Raw genomic sequence first — 17,119 nt, 5'->3', positions numbered from 1 at the left:
AAATCACCTCTTCGGAAACAGAAAATACATAGTTACATCAGACTGGAAGGTAAGGACTTCAAACCTGTATTGTTGCTTCTTTGTTAGTTATGTTAATCATTTTTTTCTTATTAGAGAGTTTCCATTTATTGCCATTCAATTGATCAATTAATTGATTAGTTAAAGTAGTTCAAATGTGGAAAAACAGCAAGAATTGCACATCACTAGTATCTAGAACCCAAGGCTTAAAATTTCTTGATCTATTTGACCAACAGTCCAAAACCCAAAGATATTTACTTTACAATGATACAAAATGAAAAAAGATGCAAAAGCTCACATTTGAGAAACTGAAACCAACAATAACTTTAATCAACTAACTCATTTGAGCAATAATAATTTCAGAACTGATCTCAAAAACCACCAAACAGATTTAAGTGAAATTAGGTAGAAAGTTAGGCATTGTGTCTAGACAGATCCCATTAGTTTTTGGTGACAAGAGCGCCACCATGTGGAGCACATTACATTTTGGCAAACTACTCCTGACCATAGAAGCAAAATCTGGTTTTGCTTGTGCTGCTTCAAGACACATCTTTGAGTTGACGCCACACCAATTTATACCTAAACAGAATGTTAATTCTATTAACACTCCTGTGCATTTTAATCCAATTTAACCAAAACTGGTACATAAAATATTTGGATGAATATAGTCTTGGTTGCCATAATCCTCTAGGTGGAGCCTACTGGATATGAAATGCCACAACTCTCAAACAATTTGTGCATGTTTAACCAAATTCTCATGACAGGTCCTTTCCCAGAAAATCAAACACTTAATTTTCTGCATTCTGGTAAATTTTTATATACCACATTGAGCATCAATTTATGGTGAACATGTCTTTATGTATGTAAAGGATAAATGTTTATTTACTTGTAGATCAACATTTCTCATTTATATCATCCCTTCTGAGTAAACACACGTTGGCATCATTCACTCTTCGGTACTCGTCTGTGGCTTTGTTTAGGGAAGTAATCTCTATAGATGTACATGTGGTACCTATTCACTCATTTAATTTTAATTTCATTTATAAAACTCTTGACTTAATTGGCACCTGTGTGTCTCAGCAAGATCATATTCATATTCAAAACTTTGTGCACACATCCCATATATCTGCATATTGGAATGATTTTTAGAAATCACGTACATCTCAACTATAACCCAGGACACAGGAATACAACACAATTTGGTCAAAAGCAAACACACAATGAGACCATGTTAAAGCCTCTAAATAATTCTGGAAAACCTTACACTCCAAAGTTTAAATCTGTAAACAAGCCATGTCTAAATTACAAGAATATCTTTAACATAAAAGATTACTCTAAAAAAGTCCCATATTGAGCAGATTGCGTAGATCAATGCTCTATGTTAACAGTGTGAAACCCAACACCCTCAGCCACAAGCTAAAACTGTTGTGCTGGAAGGGAAACTGAAACTGGCACTTAAAGGACCAGTGTGCACCTCGCCACTCCAAATCTATGCCTGTGGGTGCTGATGTACGTGTATACTCAAGTACTCAAGTAAAAATGTAAATGCATTGTAATTTATGTATGACATCTTGGATTGGATTGATGTGGTCTCTTGTGCAAACACGAGACTAAATTGGACTTCTTTAAAGCCAAGAAGTAGACAAAAGGCTATCCACTGTGCAAGTGTGTTTGGTAATTTAATTGCAGATCCCTGCATTTTCCACTTTACATTGACAAAGATGATGTCATTCAGCTCATTTTCCTGGGAAGGACAGAACGTATTCAGAGCACGAGGCACCACTTTACAGCATTCCCAAAATTACTAATGTGCACAGACACAAGCAACAACTCTGCCAGCCAATCTCTGCCCCTCTTCTCTTTCTGTCTGCTGTCTCTACTCTCACACACACACACTGACAAAGAGTTGTTTGTGAGGCTATTATCTAACGGTGTCAAGTGGCCAGTCTTGAATCCATCCCACCACACTCAAGCTTTATCTGCTCAGACGCCAAAGCTCGGTCTGTTGTCCCATCTCCATCCTTCTTCCTCCCCTGACCTCCGCGCCTATCGTATCCAGGCTAAAAGGCTAAAAGCATTCTCTCTTCATTATATCTACCACCAAAAAGGTCGGAGAAGTGGAAACATACTGTATCTCTAGGGTCTTTTATAACAACAGGGCCCAAATAAGAGACTAGAGCTCATGATTCTCATACATCACTTTATTCATGAAGTTTAAAGGACCCATCTGTAGGATTCAGTGGTGAATCCTGGTGGTTCAACATAGCGAACTCCATTACAGAGGACTGGTTCCCCCTGTCTCATTGTAAGGCAACATGATTCTTATTTTCAGGTGATTATACACTAATGAAAACAAACCTATGAAGATTATAATACATTTATGCCAATAGATCCTCCTCAATGTTACACACTGGACCCATTAAAGGGTTAAAAGTTTTCATGTACACAATGTTGTCTTCTGTACAATAGTACAATTACTAATCAGCCACTGCAGCAGGTTTCCTAGGCTTTGTACTCTACATAATAGCTTTTGTAAAGGTGAGTCATACATTTAACAACACTATATATGTACAAAACAGTAGTAAGTGGGTTACATCATTCAAGCTAGGGAGAGAAATATCTTCTTCAATGCCGTTATTAAAACTAACATCTGCATTTAACTTTGCTTTGACTTTACAAAATAAATGTAGGGTCTGAGGAACATGTGCTAAAAATAATATCAATAAATCAATAAATGGTCCAAGGCCCTAAAAAGGCAATGGTGCACAAGCACAAGATATCACCTGATTTTTGTTAGAAAATTGTGAAAACATTGGTAGCGCATTAACAGGTCAGTGGTTTTGAGCAACGCACTTCAACTCTCCAACATGTCTTGCTGTTTTTAAACTTACTCTAAAAATATATTGACATGATTTGTCTTAAAATGCAGGTGCAATCTGTCGGTGACCAAGAAAGTGCACAGCTGTATGAACCTGAAGCATGGCTGTGCTGGAAAGAACATTCAGAATAAAATTTACAATGAACAGCAGGGTGGTGGCATGGACATATACTACTATATATGGCCATCTCACATTTCATTCATGGCCTGAGTGCCGAACAATGTCCCTGAGTAGCTTATGACACATTTACAGTTCACTGGAAGTGAGTCACACAAGAGAACCTGCAGGTCAATACAGCTCAAGGATGCAACAGATGTGTTAGTTTCTCTGCCAGTTGCCTAAGAAGTCCCTGGACAAAGTCTCACTTCTGAAAACTCCAGACACCCACAAGCTAATGACAAGTGCTGATAGCAAACCACAAGGACAGTAAGAGCCCCAAAGATGTCTTCTGTAGTGCTGCCAATACCGCCCTAACCCTGGTACAGCATGGAACTCAGCAGCACTGATTGTGTATGAACAAGTTTGACTCAAAGGATGCTGTGACAGTGGACCAGAGAAGACCTGCACACCTGACATGTAGACAGAAACATGTCTGGGGTAATTGTTTGATTGAAATTGGAAAAAGGGAATCCAAAAAATGTAATGAAACCTGTTGAACAGACACTGGGATTTTACAGAGAATCCATTTCCTGAACAGTCTGTAGTGGAAGGAAGGAATAGTCTCCAGCCTCATCAGTTATTCAGGCCCATTGTAATGGGACAATATCACATACTAACAATAGCTGAAACAACAAGAAAGAGATGGTATGAAGTATAGAGTAACACATTCAGACTTTCAGTTAATTGTTGCTAAAACCTTACTGTTCTGGTTCAATCTCAACACTCTCATAGTGTAATTTCTAGCAATTACAGGCAGCTGTTTTCAGAAAAAAGGGCTAAAAACTCATTGTACACTACCTGCTCAGCACCACACAGCAGACAGGCACAGTTAACAATTAGCTAGTGAACACAGTGTACAGTGCATTTAACAGCTAAAGGACAGATAATTCCCTCAGGATTTAGTAGAGACCAAAAAGAGAGCTAAAAGAGAGTGAATATTGGACTTGTATTTGACAGGCCGCCAGAAACACGACTCCAAATGAATGATACGGTTTCTCCGCTCGATGTGGAAATAAGCAAATGTTTGCCAACACTTTGCCATATCCAATTGCAAGGTGATGACACGTCAATGTTGTGTTCACTGCTTGTTTCCGCTTTGTAGAAGCATTGAGCAGTTCACTTTTCAGATTCTGGGTTAATTCTGGATGAATTTAGCAGCTATCATAAAAATGTTTGGTTCCCAATTGCAACAGTGAAGCATTCTGAGTTTACTACAGCTGCCCTGTTTGGTGAAGAATCTTTGGGGCATAACTGGCCTGGACATAAATCAACAGCACTGTTCAGTTATCCAAGAGAATCCAACTACATTACATTTCAAATGGGGATTTGGAGTGCCACCCACTTCACAACATTTATCTGGCCAATAGTATGTGGACACCCCTGTCTCTATGTGTGTTTGTTCTGGGGCTGTTTTTCAGGGTTTGGGCTTTTTCTGTTTTAACGTGAAAGGTTTCCCAGTTTGGTGTGGAAGAACTTAAAATGCACAGAGCCCTGAACTAAATGGAACACCCAGTGTGAGCCCGGCCTTATCACCCAACATCAGTGGCCGAGCTCACTAATGCTCTGATTGCTGGACAGAAGCGAATCCCTGCAGCCAGGTTCAGATTCAGGCGGAAAGCAGAAGAATGGGTTCTGTTAAGAAGACTAATGCCCATGGCTTTGGACTGGGATGCTGATCAATCACATATAGCTGTAGGTGCAATGCATATCTGCCCACATTTTTCTGGCCATGTAGTGTTTATTTTAGTTTCTTAGATAAAATAAAGCCTTTGTAGAAACGCACAGCATTGACAGAACTAGACTAGAGAGATGAAAATGAGCTCATTCTTCAAGACACAACAATGAAAAAATTGTTGTTTTTTGCTGAAACAGAACCTGCATTCCCTTGCTAATACTTTGTATAGGACAGAATGTGTGAAAAAATATCCTCCACCTTTAATGTGCAAGAGGCAGCCAGGATGTCAGGTTCAGTTACAGAAAGGTCTTGACAGATTCTGGCTCAGCGGGATTCCCTCCTCCCCTCCACCCAGCAGCAGCTCCTACATTTATTGCCTTTGTAAGCATTTTTCTGCTACTCCAACACATTTTTATCTCATGGATGCTCACTCTTCCCGTCAATAATAATCTTTCCCTCTTTGTATCAAAGGCAGATTGTAGGTCCATATATCAGTGTGTACCATCACCTGTGTGTGGTAAAGATGAGAATTTATACTTAATGCCAAGGGAATGTGATTTTTCTCTGCCATGCATGCATTCATGTCTGGTGTGAAAGACGCTGCGGATCCGACAGCACATCAGTGTGATACAGATGGCCATAGTGTGCGATCATTATGGTTATAGCTGCTGATCCTTGCAGTAAACCTTGATGATGTAGAGTGGGATCTGATGAAGGGAGACTGACAAACAAGTGGAAAAAAATACAATTGAAACCACAATGCTCATAAACAGAGCTTTACAGCATGGACACTGGCCAGTCATCCATATGGTGAGAGGGTAAAGAAATACTGTACAGATATGCAGACGCTCACTCCAGACAGGAGGAGAACCGTTATCTGACTGGCAACATCGCTGAGAAAACTGTACAGTTGGATGTTTGAGGACCCCTTATACACACACCCCAACACACACACGCGCTCGTGCACACCCTTCCCCCAACTCCCCCGAGAAGAGTGCGCGCTCAGCCCCTCAAGTCTCAATGCATTCCGTGGGTGTTCATGAAAGGGTTCAACCATCCACGACACAACAGAGAAGCATGCTTTACAAGTGCTAGACGCCCCTCCACTCACCGCCTCCGAGTCTTCAAATCCATGTAGGTACAAGTTATCATACATGGAGGAGTGGGATTCCAAAAAGCAGCTCTTCGGCGCAAAATCGACAGGAACAGCAAAGGATCAACCTGTTCCAGAGGGGTTGGATGATGAGTGACAGAGCCCACCAGCAGTCTCTTTCTCCACATGAAGGTAGACCACAGAGCAACCAGACCCCACCAGAGCAGCAGATAGAAAAAAAAAATAAGGTGGAGCCCTGTGTTTTTCCTGCTGCTGAATTGGATGTTATTGCCCCTGAGCTGAGCGAGTGTTGGTTCCCATTATAAGGCAGCCTGGTTATCCCCAGAGGCAGAGCAGACCTGGCATTTCATCTGCCTTCCAAGCTCAGATCACACAAGCCAATCCCTTCCTCTAGCACTGGCTGATGACAGAGGTGGGATGCAGTCTGCCGATTGGCTGATAGAGGCTCCAGTCAATAATACTGAACAAGGAAGAGGCAGAGAGGGAGGTGGTGGTGGTGGTGGTGGGGGTGGGGGGTGGATGGGTGGGTGGGGGTTCAGCAGCCCAAGAGCAGCGTTAACCAGCAAACTGTGTGCATTATGTGCATGGATGTGTGTGTTTAAGGTAATCTCTTAACCACCTAACCACTCATTTGCAAGGACTGAGCTTTAATTTACACACACACAATCACAGCAACAGTGAAGAGCTGAGTGATGATACTTTAAGCAGGAGGCAGACCTGATGCTCTCTTACAACAAGTGTTCATGTCTTTACAGCTTCATGAACGCACTGGTGCCATAAAATCAATCTATAAATGTTGGTTCAGGCAAATTGATCATATAGGAAATGAGAGAAATAGAGTTTACATGAGGTTTGACACCTTTTATGAGTGAAGTTACTGTTAAAACCATTGCTTTTTAACTATCCTAATCAGACATATCTCCACAGTTTTTCATTTTATGAATCCTGGCCAAGAGATTTGATGTACATTATTAGCAGAAATGGCAGTGGGATACAGTTGGAAGCTCACTAATTAAGTGAACCTCGAGTGTAGAATTTGTATCGCAGCGTCACTTAAAAACATTTGCAACTAAAATATGAAGAGGAACAAATTTACAGAACAAAAACAGAATATTCTAATCAAACCAGAGCATTGTAAAAGCGGTCTAGATGTAAATCTAATTTTAGTACTAATATCTAATATTTCCCTCCATGCTTATATCCTGTTTCAACAACATATGGTAAGCAACTCATGTGAGGGGAATACAGTCCACCATCCCTGTTGAATTAATAAAAAAAAGGGTAAATAAAAAAACTGCATTTATTGCACATCTATATGTTTTACTATACAGTTCAAGTGAAATGGCAATATTTTTTGTTGTCTGAGTCTCAGCTGCTTGTTTGACAAAGTAGAGCAACAGCGCCCTCTCCTGACACACCGTGCTACAGCAGATGCACCTGCTGCTATCAGATGATGCATCTTCGTCAAACCTGCCAGTTTTCTGTTTTCTTTCTCTGAATAAGCACGACTCCAAACATACCGGGTGGCTATATCATCTATCAGATATTCCAGAGGAAGAACAGAGTTTATACATCACAGAGCTGTGTGCCACTGAGTCCTCAGCAGCTCTCTGGCCTATTCAAGAACGCTACATAGATCAAGGAGAAGCCTTTAAGAATAAGCACTGAAACAGTTAATTTAATGTTCCAGCTGACACTAGTGTGCCACAAGGCGCACATTAGCACATAAGGTTTTTATTTTGAGAGAGAAATGGATAAAGGATGGAGAAATGTGTCCACAAGTTGAATCACTGACTTTATGATTAAGACTTGGTTTTAGGTGTAGGGTTGGAATCATGAGAAGTTTTAAAGGTTAAATAACAGTTTTGTTTCCGTCCACTTAGAATGAAGTTACGATGTTAAAATGATATGCAAGGAAAATTTACCTTCAATACAGTTTTTGTTTAGGGAGCCTGGTGGCAAGCAATAGCTATATTACACTTGTTTTTCTTTAAACAAAAGGTCTATCTCTGTAGGGATCCTTTCCATACTGTTATCAGACACTTAAAACAACAATCTGAACCTGTCAGTGGACTTTAACAGGCACATTTGTCACAAAGGATTATTTATGTTGCAGCCCGTGTTGCGAAAATGTACACATCGAACGTGTGAATTAGGGGTTTAACCAAAACAACAGTGGTAAAGACTGCGGAAAGACTAAAAAAGACGGCTGTAGTGAGTTTAATTTTGTCTCTGTCCTGTTTTAAGTGTGTTTTACGATCATCTGCAAAGGTAAAATGATTGATTTTGTCTACAGAGTCTGGTGGCGCCCATTCGTTTTGGTCGGACATGCTGTGCTCTAGTGCAACACCTACTGGCAGTGTAATTCATATATAATCTTTAATATTGGGATTTGAATTAGGGTTAGGCATGTAGCAGTTATGGTTAAGGTGAGGTCAAGCCACAAGGGGATGGATATAAGTCAGTAGAAGGAGTAGTGCTGAAATAGTTAATTGATTAATTGATCAATCAATTTGTCAATCAAAAGACAACTGTTTTCCTAATCAATTGACCATTTGTGAAGCAAAAATGCCAAACATTGTCTTTCTTTAAATGTCAGAATTTTTTCTTTTCCACTGTTTTAAGTCATTGGTAGTTGAGTGTCTTTGGCTTTTGGACTGCTGGTGAGACAAGACAAACACTTGACAGACATTTTTCTCTATTTTTAAAAATATTACTAAAAACAAAATTACTAAATCCACTTATACTAAACATTAAAATAATCCTGAGTTGCAGCCCATGTCTGTGTGCATGAGTGAGTTGTAACTTCTAACTTTTTGCTGTTGTCCCAGTTCCCAGTTTTAAGACTGGTTCATTGAGCATACACAGGTGAGGAAGTAATTGGAGAGCAGCGGTAGCCAACACAGCTGAGCAGAGGGAGAACTGAAATTGTTTTCTCCAGAAGTGTACTATTAATGGGTAATCTTGTTAGGTGGTCTCCAGGGGTTACAGATTTACTCAAGAGGTACTGGCAGACTAGTGGATGGTGCCAGCGTGGAGCTATGAGAGCAGTCAGGCCCCATCAAGTAATTCACAAATGAAAGGCTGCTGAGTTGAGCCAAGTGACCTACATAAGAGGGATTACCGGTGCGAAGAAGCCCCTTCCTTATCACTTTGCAGGCTGCAAGCTGAAAAATTAGGTTAAAGAGAAGTCTTTTTAATGTACTGTGATTCATAAATTTAATTTAATTTTCTGAGCGAAAGCTTCGACATCATAAGCTTTTCCATCCCAAAATGAGACTTTATTCTAATCTGTAGGCTTTACATTCATACTCTGCATTTCGGACAGAAGGGAATTAAACTTGGTGACCCAGGATGTGAATATGGGCAAAGACTTCCATTCAGTCTATGTTTGAAAGAGGCAGTGATGAGGTCTTTGGTTCACAGCTGCATTTATGCCACGACTAAAATGCCATTTTCTGGTCAGCCTCAGCTGACAAAACCATTAAACTAGCCGAGGCTGAATTCATTACAGTGGAACATTCAATTTGCAATTTGCATTTAAAACAAAGACGGTTTCTCACAAAAACATGCTGTTTGTACAGTATTTTGTAGTTCTAACAAAACACGTTGGATGCATTTCCTACTTTCATATCTCTTTACATATTCCCCTGGCCGTGGAAACAAAGGGCCTCAGTATGTCTCAAAATAAGTGCTGGCAACTTCTAAAATCCTTGCAATTGTCGTAATGAACTGAACTAGTTAATCATGTGCCTGTCTTTTTTTTCCTTCATTTTAGTGAGGTAGTGAGGAGGGGGACGGGAAATGGGAGACAGAGACAGAGCGACAGAGCGACAGACAGGGGTATGACTGCGACCATGCAGAATGCAATGTAATTCAGCTACCAAGTCCCTAACTTTGCACATTGAAAAAGTCATTTTGCGATTTTGGGAACCTCTGCCTTCACTTTGATCTCAAATGCACACCTGTAAAGATTTGTGACTGCATATTGAACAGTTGTGACGCTATCGTGTGTTAAACATACAGTAGATGCTTCCAGGACAACATTTTGCCAATGATGACCAATGGACATTGTGTTAAGATTGTTGAATGGTTATTGCTCAGCTTTGCCTCTGGGCAGACAAACCCAAAAATCTTACTACTCCACAGTTGCAACTGAAATGACTCGCCTCAATCAAATAACGCTGTTTTTAGGTAGCGCATCGGCTTCATAATATGAAGGTTGTGAGTTCGAGCCTCACATGGGACAGGTGTTCTAAAGTCAGACGACAACACAACACAATGGGGGAAACACAAGTTACGTTGCTCAACGTAGAATGCCAATAGATTCCAATAAACCTCCTTAAGTTCCTTCAATAAACCAATTCCAGAGGGTGGTCACCGAAAATGTTTTTTGATGAAACCAAAAATCATTAATTCATTTAAATTATTGGGTGGAGAGCGGCAGTAATAATTCCCTAATTCATTAATTTTCTCTTCTTTTAGTGGCTAATTGGCCATTACCATGACAGCAAAGGTGACCTGACGATGACGACGAAGGTCACCTGACAAAGGTCACCTGACATTGACACGTCAATATACACTGATATATTAAGGGCAAAAACCTCCAGGGAGAGTTTGTATTTTCGGAACAGTGAGCTTTTGTTTTCAAGATAACAAGCTTTCAGATAAATGGGCTTTCGGTCCAATGGGACATTTTCTGGACTACTCAGGTTTTGTAATAAAGGGACATCGGAACAATGAGCAGCGAATGCAAAGACACATTTAAAAGCAAGTACTGTATATTAGCTTCAACCAACACAAATATCAAAGAATGTCAAAGAGCAAAGGTCCTGTGTGCTACTTTAGTGCTGCCACTCTGGATTATATTCCTGAGAGCAAACATCTGCCGAGGTCTGACATCCTCTTATCATGGAGCTCAGAGGTTGGCCCAGGAAACATCCACTCACCAACCACGCAGAGAAACATCTGTGCATGCGAGCGGTCCATGTAGATGTTCGGCAATCGGCACACCATCTGGGAGATTCAGCTTTCTACCAGCACCTCTTCGTACCAGATCTAGTAATATCAGCTTACCGTGCGGTGACTCATACTGATCAACCATATCATCTTTGAATACATTCTGTCCTTTTCTAACAAAATCAACCTAATACGGGGGAACACACTGACATTTTATAACAATCACTTAAAGTAATTTTCATTTTGAAACTTTTAATAGTTTTCTCTTTTTGACTTCCATTTCCCTTAAATGGACTAATCTGTATGTGGTCATCCCACAGACTCCGGTCCTGACATTTTGGCACACTCATCCTCCCTTAACCCTAATACTTCGAGTCAATCTGCAGTGAATTCACCCTCTGGAAAACTCCACTTAAAACATATTATTTCAATCAGCTTCTTCTCAGCGTGGTGGTCATGAACACACTATTTTATACCACATGAGACAGAGATTTTCGGTTTTAGTATTTTTGTCTGTGCTTTTGTCACTGGTTTGGAGTGGGAGACGTGAGATCAGCAATATTTGAATCACAATCTGATGACAGTTGTGGGGTTGTTTGCTTATTGCCAGCACAATCAATCAAATCTGATCAAACCCCACCCACACAGTCCTGAAATAACTTTTATTTGTCTTCATCTAATCAGGAATATTTAATGTTACAGAGAACCCAAGTTTTCAGGATCTGTAACACGCCCTTGGAATTTTAGATTTTTTCGCATTTTGCTCTCAAAGTCAATTCAGAAGTTAAATAAACAAAAAAACACGAATAACCATTCTGTCCAGGCTTTTGCCGTATATGTCATAAAAGAAAGACTTCAAAGCACAGAACTGGGTCAAGGACAAATAATTCAGATCCTGTCCAAAAGCTAACGGAACTTACTGCAAATGGTTTTAAGTCTAAAATGAAGGATTGAGTTATTGAAATGTTCTGGAGAACAGGAAAAGGCTGATATCTCAATCTGATATAACTTTAAAGGCTACATTCCTCTCAGCTTTGAGCATTTACTGTAAAATAAAAACTACTTTCTGCTGAAAAGGAGGAGGAGGTGCAGTTTCCTGCTAATCAACCTTCTGTGCTTGACCCCTGTTGTTGAAGGGCAGCTGTTACTATGGATACACGAGGGAATCAAAGAGAGCCCACTGCTCCTCTTCTCACCTGATGACGATCATGCCAGTGATGACACGAATCACAGCGGGGGTGTTAAACAAATCTGTGAGCGTGTAATAAGGAAAAGGAGTGAGCAAGTGATTTTATGTGTACATTTCTCCGTCCTTCTGTCTTATTTTTTTTTATTTTGGTTTCTTCTCCTTTTTTCTTTGTTTCCTTCTTTAAATTGTGTTGTTTGTTTCATTCTCTCTGTCGATGATGTCTTGATTTTCCTCATTCCTGTGAGCCACATAATTACTTTCATGCAGTGGGCATTCAATAATCAACGGCAGACATGAACTGGTTGTACGTGCAGTGCATACACTGGTGGATTGTACTATCCATGAGGACAGATCATCATCTGTCATCACACAGGTTTAGTATCAAACAAAGAATAACACCTCACAATCATATGTGTGTCTTGCACGGCCTAAATCTATTCTCACACACACACACAAGAAATTCTCCCATGCACAAACTGACCTACATGTAATGGAAAATGTGGCAGCCACAGATGTGAACACATGACACTATCATAAATCACATCTGGCTATTAGATTCAACAAGTTGTCATGTGCTTTTGTTAGCATGTCCAGGCAAGAAAAAAGCCTCTGACCCGATTTGAGTTGACGTTACTGCATCTCCTCAGAGAGACACGTGGTGGAGGGGTTTGAGGTCAGGTATGGAGAAAAGAAAATGTGAAATAAAGAGAGAGGGGGTTTGGGACAAAGGTAGCCAATGACAAACTATCCTTGTGTTGCTGAATGGCCTCTGCAGCCTCAGTTCCCTTGGTAACTTGTTAGCAGGATGTCCAAGTCCAGGGTAACTCCCTTCTGTATTATGAATTACAGGAGGCTACTTAATACAGGAAACTCATTTGAATTTGTTTTACAGTGGCACATATAAAGGAGGCGTCAGCGACCGCATTCAAACAGCCCTGCCTAACCCCATCCTTATGAATTATACATGACTGGTAGATGCCTCATAAGCAGCTGAGCACGTTGAATTCATAGGCTCATACAAATCGAGGTCATTAATTCCCTAAACGACATCAGAGGCAAAACGCTACAGTCTTCAACATATCGTCTGATGCCAAGTCCTTTTGTTCACCTTTCGCACCACATTAGAATCAAACTTTTATGAGTGAAAATAAACATTTTGGAATGAACAGTTTGAAAGATTACGGTCGGAAACCACAGCGGTACACTGGTGCCAGACCACTCGCTTTCTCAAGTCTCTCAAAAAGATGGAGAGGAATTTCAACAAGACTTTCTTCAAACAACAAATCCCCAAATGCATTCACCATTCGCTGTCAGTGCGGGGATTGGTGTCACGCATCAGAAACTTTCTGAGTAATTCACAGAAAAATAGTCTGTAATTATTTTGAAGTGTTATCACACAGATTAAAAAACTTGTGTTGCTGCTGTTAGAGGAAACTGTGTCACAGTTTACAGTGAACAGGCTCCTCTGGTGGCGAGGACAGCTCAAACTAGCAACCATTAATACAAACGGAAGATAAGAATGGGAAACCATTCAGAAGATCTGCTGAATCTGCTAAAGATCAGCCATTTTAGGCAGAGCTGGGAGGGTTACTTTAAAAATGTAATCAGTAACCTAATCCAAGTATCATAATATTAAAGTAACGTAACTTGAATACTTTCCATTACTTCTGGATTACCTCAACACCAAATATGCAAATAAAGACAAGAGAAAAAACTGTCAATAAGAAGTACTGATGTAAGTGTTTCAGTAAGACAACAGCACAATGTAACCTTTGAGAAAAAAATGGAAATTAAAAGATTTTTCGCATAAAAAATGTGTCCTCTGCTCAGCATATTTAAAAAAAAAGAAAAAAAAAGAATTCTTCTAAATAATCCCCATTTTTACTAAATTTATCTATAATCTGATTCCATCTTTTGTTCTGTAACTGTAATGGGTTACAGTTATCCTTTTTTGTACCCTCAGTTACATCTCCCCAAGCCTGAGTTTAGGACACAGATGCAACTTATAAGGCTCAGCTCTATATTATCATATATTCATCAATATAAGCTGGACTTTGTTAACCTCAGCTCTACTTATAGTATGACCAATATTATTTGCAAGGCCGATATTATCAGCTGATTTTAGCTACAATGATGTTATATGTCAGCCAATAAGTACAGAGTAGACTAAACACTATCTCCGTTAGTTTTTCCACCGGAGAGCTAAGACCAGTTTTACAACTGTAAAATGTCCCGCATGTTTTCCACATATACTCTCTTAAATAACCACATTTAAGCAAACCTTATCAAACATGTTTGTTAATGTTATGGATTTATGGCAAAAGGCAAATATTGTTACCTTTGTGATCGAATTTCTGGTACTGGTGGGCTCAGCCATGCTCTGAGGTCTAACATTACAGTTAAATGTACTACAAGGCGTTTTTAAACTGGTTATTAAACGGCATCAATTTAATAGGGGAAGATTAGCTATTTCTATGTTATTCTTAACGCCTTCCACCAAGTCGGATTCTGTAATGTTCCCCTTGAAATCAATGAATCAAGGCAGTAGAAACACTAATGCTTTTGTCCACAGGGGTCGCCAGAATCAACATAAAATGAAAATGTGTTGTTGCTGCTTTAAGTTAAAGTTACCATACATGTTTAAACAGTTGGATTAACATGCTGACACTTAATTAGCCTGTAACATTTAGTATTTTGCCTGCTATTGTTGGCATAGTAATATTCGAATGCTAGCTGATGTGTTAGGTTAGAAAGTAATGCATCCACAAAGTTACCGTTGGAACAGATAACATTTAACCAGTTAGAGACCAACTAAGAGGGTAGCCTATTTTCAAAATCAGATTTTTAGACAGGCTTTTTCATTGATTTTGTGGATTTTCAGCATTGACTATGTTAAAAAAAACAGCTAAATTGAAGGTAGGTTAATGAGCTGTGCTGATCCTACCTGTCTGAGGATGAAGCTGGTGGAGGTGGTGCTGCCGTCGGACCTCTTCAGCCGGCTGCGTCTGGAATAGGTCCCTCTGTTCACCTGGTGAGGACATAACACACACGTATAACTAACAGCCTCTTTTTCATTTTATCCATTTGTGCTTCTATTGTTATATATTTGCTATATTTATCCCTTACTCTCGTCCACACTAACTGAAGGGCACCTCCCCTCCAGCAACCCCATTAAAACCAGTATTTCAGCCTCCGGGGTTGACAGGGCTCTGGCTTTCCAGCTGCTTCTTGTCCTCCATGATGACCTAATTATATGAAGTCAGTCTTTTATTGCTTTATTAGAATCCCATACCAAAATCCATAATGCTTTTCTTTTGTATGGACACTGTTAAGCTGCGTGCACTTTGTGTGACCCATTTTCATATGCACCCAATTTGTTTCAGTGCTTGAGGAGCAAATGAGGTAACACCTGAAATGCAAGAGGAAGGGTGACTTATCAGCTTTTCTAACACTGTAGTGGGAGAGACACTGGGGTCAGTGGATGCTTCCAACTTCCAGATCCAAAAAACAGACTGCTGCTTACTTGGACTGCAGTTACCTATTGCAGTCGATTTAACAATTGCTTTCATTTTGGATTCAGCTGTTGATTATTTTCTATAAAAGTGTTAAAAAAAAAAGCCTCTTCAAATTGCTTGTTTTGTCCGACCAACATTCTCAACAGTCTTAACGCAAGTTCCACATACCGGTCCTTAGTTTTCCTGGAGCTTCTGGCTGTATCAAAGGGTCCTCATGACTGAATTTGCTCAGTTGCCATGGAGCTAAGGCTAATATTCAGCATTTGTGCTTAAAAATGACTTCAACAATTAATCAAAATTCAGTTGCCAATCAATTTTCAATCAACAAATAATTGATTATTAACTAGTTGTTTCAGCTTTACATACAATCTTCAGCTTTCACTGTACTGATGACTTAATTAAATTATAATATACGCAGCCAAGCACAACCAAGTGTCTTACAATACCACTACAGTATATTACTATCATCATACTGTGTATATTCAATATATATTAGAATAACAGAGTCCGAGTTTTCATTCAGTCTCTGATCAAATGTTATATTTCATTTTATTGATTATTAGTTATGTATTTTTTTGTTGTATTTTGTTTCTTACCTACCTCATTCATTTCAGGATTTATGTAATGTTGCTGCTGTAAAACTGGAATTTCCCATGTTGGATTGGCAAAGTATTCCGTCTATTTTTAAGGATTGGGTGTAGAGTTTAAACGATTAGTCAATAATCAATAAGTCAATCAAAAGAAAGGCATCTATCTTGATGACTGACATTTGCTGGCAAATGTGAAGATTTGCTGTTTTCTTTCCTCCAAAATACAGTTTGGTCAAACGAAACAAGACATTTAAAGGTATCACTCTGGGTACTCAGAAACTGTTTGAGATTAATTGATCATGAAGATAATCATTAGTTTCATCCCTACATAACAGTGTACTGTATATTTTGTGAGATGATATAAACTTGTAGACCATCAGAGATTTTGCCATACCATTTAAACTGTGGTTAACTAACTATTTAATATTTCCAGTTATATTAAGCCATTTGCATGTCAGATGTTTGGCTATATTGGATTTCTACTATTTAGAGAGCAGGGCTGCTGATGGCCGATAAATAATGTCGATATCAAAACAAAGAAAAGTCATATATAATTCTATTCTACAGGACATTCAGGCGTATGTTTACAGCAGGATGCACGAGAGTTATAGCACAGGGCTGGAAACTGCTCATATGGTTCCACAGCAGACACTATAACAAGGCTAGCTGGAGATGTATCTGAAGACATGTTTTGATTATTGGCTTCATGAGCACAGACATCGGCTGATGCCGATTATCTTAAAATGACAGAATCAGCCCAATTAACTGGCCGATTAATGTGTATATGTTTTTTGTTTTTTGCTTGGTCTGTCAGGATTCGCTGGATTACCCAAAAGCAGAAACTGCTGTGGTTCTTTGACCTACTAACAGTTATCATTAGATTTTATGTAAAACAAAAAACAAACTTTTTTGTTGAAATCTATCTATCCATCTATTTATCTGTTCTTATATCTATAGGGATTAGTCTGCATGCACTTCAGGACGCTGTCAGTATACTGATGCATTAGAGATACAACCCCCC

The 17,119-nt window shown here is 39.5% G+C and overlaps 1 protein-coding gene across 3 annotated transcripts in view; it reads right to left on the bottom strand.

Annotated features, from left to right (window-relative positions):
* Positions 1 to 17,119, bottom strand: part of cacnb4a (calcium channel, voltage-dependent, beta 4a subunit) — a 37,005-nt gene that overhangs the window by 19,097 nt on the left and 789 nt on the right. For 2 of the 3 annotated variants that reach the window (XM_051405155.1, XM_051405154.1), the window contains exon 2: positions 14,938 to 15,021. In XM_051405155.1, coding sequence (XP_051261115.1) covers positions 14,938 to 15,021 — 84 coding nt within the window. Of the gene's footprint in view, positions 1 to 5,842; positions 6,233 to 14,937; positions 15,022 to 17,119 lie in introns of those variants that run through there. The other variant, XM_051405156.1, reaches the window with a different exon arrangement.

Source organism: Dicentrarchus labrax, unplaced genomic scaffold, assembly GCF_905237075.1.
Source record: "Dicentrarchus labrax unplaced genomic scaffold, dlabrax2021, whole genome shotgun sequence".
Taxonomy (NCBI): domain Eukaryota; kingdom Metazoa; phylum Chordata; class Actinopteri; family Moronidae; genus Dicentrarchus; species Dicentrarchus labrax.
Note: the sequence above shows the minus strand (reverse complement) of the source record. Positions and strands in the feature narration are given on the sequence as shown.